The sequence below is a fragment of the Gavialis gangeticus genome, unplaced genomic scaffold, assembly GCF_001723915.1.
Source record: "Gavialis gangeticus isolate Ggan-Ray unplaced genomic scaffold, GavGan_comp1, whole genome shotgun sequence".
Lineage (NCBI taxonomy): Eukaryota > Metazoa > Chordata > Crocodylia > Gavialidae > Gavialis > Gavialis gangeticus.
In genome coordinates this window covers 30,498,089-30,506,506 of record NW_017729028.1, presented here as the reverse complement: position 1 = coordinate 30,506,506, position 8,418 = coordinate 30,498,089, and the positions used below count along the sequence as shown (strand labels likewise).

The 8,418-nt window shown below is 47.3% G+C and overlaps 1 protein-coding gene across 2 annotated transcripts in view; it reads right to left on the bottom strand.

Moving 5' to 3' along the window:
- EXTL3 (exostosin like glycosyltransferase 3) overlaps window positions 1-8,418 on the bottom strand; it is a 231,004-nt gene that overhangs the window by 79,683 nt on the left and 142,903 nt on the right. For both annotated transcript variants that reach the window (XM_019520885.1, XM_019520884.1), the window contains one exon: window positions 1,669-4,278. In XM_019520885.1, the coding sequence (XP_019376430.1) occupies window positions 1,669-3,816 (2,148 nt within the window). In that variant the 5' untranslated portion in view covers window positions 3,817-4,278. The remainder of the gene's footprint in view (window positions 1-1,668; window positions 4,279-8,418) is intronic.

Below are 8,418 nucleotides of genomic sequence, written 5' to 3'. Positions count from 1 at the left end.
ATTTAGTCTGGGGAAGAGAAGACTGAGGGGGATTGAATAGCCGCCTTCACCTCCCTGCAGGGGGGCTGCGAAGAGGATGGAGCTGGACTGGTCTCAGTGGGGGCAGATGGCAGGACAAGGAGCAATGGGCTCCAGCTGCAGCAAGGGAAGTTGAGGTTGGATATTAGGAAAAACTCTCTCAAAAGGAGGGTAGTAAAACACTGGAACAGGCTCCCCAGGGAGGTTGTGGATTCTCCATCCCTGGAGGTTTTTAAGGCCCGGCTCAACCAAGCCCTGGCTGAGGTGATCTAGTTGGGGCTGGTCCTGTTTTGGGCAGGAGGCTGGACTAGATGTGACCTCCTGAGGTCCCTTCAACCCTCATTTTCTATTATTCTATGAGACAGACAGGCAGACAGACATAAAGGGAAACTGTCATTGGGACAGCAGCATTTAATTCCATGGCAACACAGCTGAGAGCTACTTTGGTAGCTGCAACCTATGAAGCATTTAGGTCCTTAAGAATATAATTTCTTTAATTTAGAGGAGGGGAAAACCCTTCCAAAAACATGGAGAAGCTCTAACGGTCACATACATCTCCTGTATGTTTTGTCTCATATGGTTCATCCACGAGCCCTTGTAATAGTCGATGGTAAAGTTCGTCAGGGCACTGGACACCCCACCCACTGCACACCTTTATTTGCTTTGGATCTTTCCTCTCTTTTTGTTTTAATACGTGATGTGTCAGGTAAAACATTTAGGAACAGGCAGTAGGAAAGAGCCAGTAACAACAGCTCTACAATGCCAACCACCGTAAAACGGCAGCACTGAACAAGCAGCCTAAGAATTTAAAAAAAAATAACTTTGGGTTCTTCAGCACACAACTTGCTTTTCAAAACATCCAGCAGCTCCCAAGTGCCGAGCACTTCTGAGAAGCAGGTCGTGTTTTCTAAGAACTGGATGTTAGGCTCCTTTGTGTTTTAAAATCTCAATCCTCAGTTTGCATTGTGAAGCCCTGCATCTAACAACGGATTTAGTCATGCCATTGGGTGAATAGGCCAAGCAGCCTAACAGCTGCAGAAAACCAATCCCCGCCCCACAAAACATAAATTGATGGTAATATCAAAACACCTTTCATGGATGAGACTACGAACTTCACTTCAACAATCTAATGGATATTAAAAAAAAAAAACAATGGACTAAATACAGACTTTGGATTTATGGCACATTATAACCTTCCTGCCATCCAATAACCCCAGGTAACCTCTCTAGATTTTGCCAGCTACATTTTATCACCTGCCGACATTCCCCTCTTTTGTTTCCCCCCGCCCCACCTACCTGTCTCACACCCATTAACTCCTACCCCCTTTGATCATCCCTGCCACACATTTGCATTTTCACAGACCTGCATTTTGCATATCGGCTTAAACATCTATTAGACCCCCAGAGAGAAGACAAACACCAGGAGACTCTCCCTACGCTTGAAGGAGGGTGCGCAAGCTTGCAAAGAACAATTTTTCCGACTGTTCAGTCGGTTTAGTAAAAGATATCACATCTGCCCAAATAAATCTCATCTGCCTACGTCCTTCGGTCCAACACGGCTACAACCAAACACCCCCAAAAACACCTCTAGAAGAAGTTATACCCCCGTTGTAAAGGTCAGATAATATGGAGTATTCAGGTCCTTCTTACCATGATCGGGACGCCAATGTCTGGCCACAACAGGTCTTCAGAAGGGAGCTTGGGAGAGTTCCACACTACCACCACTTTATTTAAGTAAGGGAGTCCATTGAGCCTCTCTAGGGAGTTCATTAAGACTTCCTCTCGCTCATAGGTTAACATGACTACCGTGAACTGCTCCCGGGGGACATTGCCGCCCAACGCAGCCTGGAACTCTTTCCCAGAACCACCTGCTCCTCCTCCGATCGGTCGAAATCCAGTTCCAGACCCTAGAAATTTAGCTTCTGAAGGTAAAACAGGGTCGAAGGGCGTGTAGGGGAAGAGGTGGAAAGGTCCCGGAGCTGAATTCCAATTCCTGTAGACATCCATTGCTGTGAGGGTAAAGTTGCGAAGGTATTTGGGAGACGCATAGGGTGGTTCGGTTTCCACAGGCCCCAGGTCCAAGTCTCCATTGTCTGCCATGTTGGGGTCCGTACCGGCAGCTTTGCCAGACCGGTGTGGGATTTCCACTGCAGTTTCTTCTCGAATAGGAGCTGCTGGGATTTGGATTCGAGTCCTTATGATGGCCAAGACTGTGCTGAACACGTTATCAGAGGTGGAGAAGTAGGTCTCCCACAAGAAACGGCCCTGCCTCCTCATGGCAAGGAGATCATTATCAGAAATGCTTCTCAAAAGAAAGTGCACTTCTGTGATACGTGGCTTTGGTATTATTAAGGCTGCCTCGTTCCACCGGATCACATCGTTATAGGGCAGCTGAACTTGCTCTCCAAGAATCACTGGGATGGCTCCGACTTCCAGAGCCTCAAAGAGTCTCATGGCACACCCAGCAGAGATCACCAGATGAGTGTCCCCCGGGGTGATTATCAGTGCAAAAGTAGATAGCTTCAGTAGCTCGAGCCTGTCATCCCTTTCTCCACAAAGAGCCCACTCAGTGGGCAGACTTGCCTTAGGCTGGTTCTTACAGGTGAATTCCACCAAGACAAAGTCCAATTTGCTGTCCTGGACAGCCTTCAAGGTGGTAATGATCCGATCGTCATAGTCAGCTGGGGCATTGCCTTCGATTTCCTCCTCAAACGAGCGAACCTCTTGCAAGCTGGATCTGAGAGATTCAATTTTCTCTCCTTGGAAACTGAACAGGTACTTTCGCTTGACTGGCACCTGGGGTGGGATCTCTAAGAAGTTGGGTTCAGACATTGCATGGACCAAAGGCGATACCACGATATCAAACCCTGGCCGATACTGTCCGTCGTAGAAGGTGGACTGGGCAATCATGGCACGCCCTGTGCTAATGTTATAGATAAAGTTCTGTGTTTCCGACTTTCTTGATAAATTAATGATCAGATGGTTGTGTCCATCAGTCCTCCAATATGGCAAAGAGTGCAACTGTTGCTCTAGTTCAGTAGGTTTTGGCATTATGGGCTCCTGTAGCTCCCCCACTAAGACTATATACACACAAGCAATGTTTGCATTTTCAGTCACATAAACATTAGTTCTGACCGTCGCCTCAAAGGCCTGCTTAATTAAAGGGTCTAAGGAGTTTCCGAAAGGGTAATGGTCACTGTTGTAGACGTACACAGGGAAGCCAGATGTCAGCGGGCAGCGTGAATAGTCAAAGCAGTTGTGCAGTCTACAGTTCCTGCTGGATTTTGGCAAAGGGAAGTTAGCGTCATCTTTGTCTGGCAGCAGCCGGATTGGCAAGGAGAGCTTTGGCTGGTTTTGAGCCATCAGTTCTTTGTAGGAATGCTCCGTCTGGCTGATGACATTCTTCAGCTGCAGGAGATCCTGCTTGGCGTTTTCAATGCTCTTCTTGCAGGCTTCGATCTTCAGGTTCAACTTGGCGATCTCGCTGTTGAGCTCCTGCCGCTTGGCTTCCAGCTGGAGCAGCTCCTCGCTGACCGACTCGCGGATGCGGCACAGGTCCTGGACATGCTTCACCTCGCACAGCTCATTGCCCGTGCGGGGGCCAAAGATGCGCTTGCCGGCATCATCTGCGTCGTCAATGGTGGTTAGGTAGTAGTGGGCAATAAGGGGGAAGAAGACGAGGATGACGAACAGGGTGAAGCTAAGCCAGGTGAGCCGGATCCGACTGGACCATCGTAACATCCAGGGTTGGCCTCCATTCCCCACTCCCCCATTTCGCAACATCGTATATCCAGTCATGAGTCCGAGAGTCGGTGGACGCTCAATCACGTTGGATCAGTAGCCATAACCAAAACAGTTTTTATTAGCAAGTCTTTAGAAGGAAATGTTATTGTGCCTTCTTGATAAAGGGCCAATAGAATGGAAATTTCATCTTCTCGCTGTGGAGATGGCTGCTCAGGGCCCTTTTGTTGCAAATGCAACCTTGGATCCTATTAGGAACAGTCATTGAACTTCCCTCTTGATCTCCGTTAGCTGGCTGTTCCTAGTGGTGTCACTGTGTTGTCATGGCAATATGAAGTCCCAAGGAGAACAAAACATGCACAATGGCATCAAGGCAACCTGTACCATTGCTCTTGACATGCTGCATCACCATCCAACGAGTATGCAGAAGTGACAGCCATCGTTGACAACGAGCTGGAAGATACTTGAATAAATGTCAGTCTCTCTCATCACGGCTGGGCTGTTTCTCCTCTGCCGGTCCTACAAAAGAACAATCATATATTCAGACAATGTAAAAATGACGCTTCTTTAAACTACAAAGGAGACATTTATTAAAAGCATCTACAGAATTAAAGAGGAGCATCACTGTTTTGATTCCCTATCACTTGTCTGACGCCTACTGAGTAAATAACTTGTAAACTTGAGGAACTGCAAGGGTTCATGAGATGCTGCCACTGAGAAAGCTGTGTCGACTCGATCTAAACACCTCTTTTTTGAAGAGCATTATGTGGTCCATGATTAGAAATGAGCAGCCATTCGTTTTTTCTATTCCTTTCCCTGCCACCGACTCACTGCGATGCTCTGGATGAGCGACCTAACTCCGTGTCCCGGCTTCCTCCTCTGAAGGATGGGGTCTTAGGGCATGTTGCCACTCTCACGCAAATGGCCTTACAGAGCAGCAAAGTGCTACAACTGTGACACAGGAGTGGTGACACTCGCTGTTTGAGTCCGGGACCTTAGCAGAACATCCTTTGTAGTCAGGGCAAACTGCACTTACCTGGTAATGTTAATGTTATTCAGGACCAAAGCTGGCCAGGAATCTTTAGAAGCTATTTCCAGTTGGAAAAATAAGGATTCATCCAAACAAATACTTCTTGGGGTGAAAGGGTTATGGACATTAGTACCAGAAAAGATTTATCTCGTGGTGGGGGAGAAAGAGGGGAACACTAAGTCCAACCATCAAGGAACTCACTTGGGATATTGGAAACCCGGGTTCGAATCCCCCCTCATTCAGACCAGGGACTTGAACATAGGGTCTTCCATACCCCAAACCAGTACCCCAATCACCACTTGGTTTCTTTTTGGAGGTGGAGTAGGAAATATTCTAAGAAACGTTGGGAAATTTTGCTGGATGGGAGACCACACCTACTGGCAGCCAAGTATGGATATCCATTTCCCACTTCCTTCATCATCCTGCTTTCTTATTACCATCTTCTGAACTAAATTTAGGTGGCCTTAAACCAGACTCGCCAAGGAAAAAAAGAATCAATTATAGCAACACTTTCTCTATGCACTATGGAAGCTCCTGGCTATTTTATAACAAATGATGGTATTTATACAGGGCCTTAAATAGCAAAAAGCAAGAAGAATGATGGCAGTGACAGCTTGTTGCACAAACCTTCAGCCTAAAGGGTCTTACAGTTGCTCACACCAGCTTATGTTAATCACAAAGGACTAAATTCATCCATTGATTTCCACCAATGATTAATCCGGCCTGCTATACGCACACATTTCTTTCATGCCAAGGCTATGGTAAGCACTCTGTAACACTAACATGAACAGCTAATCCAACTTGCCCGGTTAATAACTAGTTCAAATCAGGCAGCAGTGAAAACAAATACATCTTAAATGGTTATTCAATCAAGGCAAAGGTTTTTGATACTCCTTATGCAGTTCCCAGTACAAGCCACCCTGCTTTGGTAGCAAAGACGGTAACAATAGCCCATGAGTTTGTGCTGTATTTCTACAGCATGCGTGCGGCCCTCCAAGCAGCTTCTTGAGAAGGGTTTTATCACAGGCAGGTTAAAGCTGTTACGAAGCAACCTAGGTGTTTCAGCCTAGATTAGGGAGTCACAAAATCAAATTCATGGCACCAGCTGGAGTTTGCATCACTTCTTGGGTACTGATTAAAGCAGCTGGGCTGGCAGCAACCACATTCATCGTGTCAAAGACCAGACGGGACCACCAGATCATCCAGTGTGAACTCCTGTATTCACTGGCCATTACACTTCACTTCACCCAGTTCCCTGTGCGCTGAATCCAATAACTTGTACGCATGGCTGAAGCTGAATTTCAACAAAGGCCTTGATGTGAAGACCATCAAGAACTGGATAAACCACTGCTTACCCTGCTCGTTTGTTCTAAAGACTAATTGCCCTAATTTAAGACTGTCCCCAGTTTCTCATTTAAATTTGCCTGACTTCAGCTTCCAGGGATTGGCTCTCCTTATCTTTCTCATACTAAAGAGCTCTTTAGTACGCAGTTGTTCTCTGCACAAAGGTGATTATATGCTGTAATCAAGTCATTTCTCAATCTTCTTTTTGACAAGCTACAACTGAGCTCTTAATTTACTCACTGAAAGGCATTTTCTCCAGTCCCCAAATCACTTGTGTGGCTCTTTTCTACTTCCCAGTTCTATACCATCCTTTTTAACATGCTGGCACCAAAACCGGACTCAATACTCCACATCAGTCTCAACCCTATCCTCTTAGTCAATACAGCCCTCTTTATCCAACACAGGTCCACATTAGCCCTTAGAGCCACAGCATTTCACTGGCAGCTCCTGTTCACTGTGACCCTGAAATTATTTCCCGAGTCCCAGCTTTCCAGGGTACAGCTTCCCCATTTTGTAAGCACGGCATGTTCCTAGATGGCCATTAAATGCCCATTTTACCAAATAATCACACTGTGGATATTCTGTCTCTATCATCACTAACAATTCTGCCCAGCTCTCATCTGCAAATGTACGATGCCCTTGATGTCATATCAAATTGATGGCACTCTTTTCACAACAAATTGAGCCAGCTAGGGTCTGAGGAAGGCCAGTGCTAGGACCCGCTGCCACCACCGAGCCGTGGGGCAGGTGAAGTCCCTATGGGCTGGACCCAGCGGCTCTGAGGGCTGTCAGTCGTCAACCCCTAAGCTAATGAATAAGCTCCTTCTCCCACCACTCAACTGCTTAGATGTTATCAGCCATTTCTCCAGGGAGCTAAAACTGCTGCTCTTACGTACCCAACAATGGGCAGACATCCGTGGTGCGTCAGCAGATGGCAAGATAATTACGCGCCCTTGCTCCCTTGCAATTCTAACCCATTGGGATGCATGCTGCCCCGCCAAGACTGGTGACTTGACCTGGGCAATGTACTGGCACCGGTTACTTTTAGGGCTGCATTTTTTCCTTAGGGTGTGCTTAACTACTCAGTGTTCCCTGAACGTGGGGCTGCAGTCCCTTCTGCCAATCGCGTTTGCTGAAGTCTGTACGCTGGGTGGCTGGAGTGAACCGGACGCCGTGAATATTTTGACAAGAACATGGCTGTGACCTGTAACTGTGAACGGACCGCAATGCCGTGACCTCCTCATATAGCGACTGATGAGCACACGCAAGGAGAAGCTCCAGATGGCTGAAGTCAGCAGGGATTTTACATCTGCTCTCAGATCACTGATAACATTGAATGGCATCAGGTCTAAGACCCAGTCCTCACAAAACCCCACCAGAAACGCTCCCTTGATGACAACTCCCCATCGACAGCTGCTTTTCAAGACTCTTCTGCTGGGCTGCCAATAACCAATCTTTCACTGGCTCCGTTCGAAAGCCCAGCACATTCGTGGATAGTTAATGGAAAAGAGAAACAAAACAAAGGGGTGTTGACCAGAACCCACAAAAAATTGGCAGGGGGGGAAGATTTGCTTTCCTGGAGGGGAAGGGAGAGGAGAGACGATGAAAGATCTGAGTACATTAGCACACACCAGAAAATAAACTGAGAATTTGATCTTAACCAGACAAACTGGGGGGGTGGGGAGGCTAAATGATTAATACTGCCATAATTCCCAGAGTCTTTTTCATTGCAAGGGCAACTGGGGTTGCTAATGTAGCTCCCCATGTTTAAATAGGAAATCTCCCCAGCTGCCAGCTTCTGGGAGCTAAAGAGCAGCTCGGAGACTGAAAATTAAGGAACATCGTACTTTCATAATTCTGCCAAGCAAAGGGCAGCAGCGTAAATCTCCAAAGGCTGGGAGGATAAAAGGGCTAAAAAGTCAGAACAGGCTAAGTCAGCTTTCTTGCTTCCTGGCAGCGCAGCCGGGGCAGGCAGACAGGCGAGAGGTCTGGGCTCACGCTGAATAGTATTCTCTGCACACCGGCTCCCATCTGCATGCGTGGAGGTGCAAGGCTGGCGGGGAATGCAAATCCCTCGTCCCTGCACGAGGCTGTCAGTCAAACGGAGGGAGCCTAGTAACGGCAGGACACTTTCCCTGTACCCCGCGCCCTGCCCTGGAACAGAAGGGTTTTGTTAGGTGCGAGAGGATGAAACAACCCATTAAAAGTGCTTGCTTTTTTTTGCCGTTAGTTAAAGTTTATTTAAACTCATTAGTTCTTAAAAAGCTTCCATCTGCTGTCGGGGG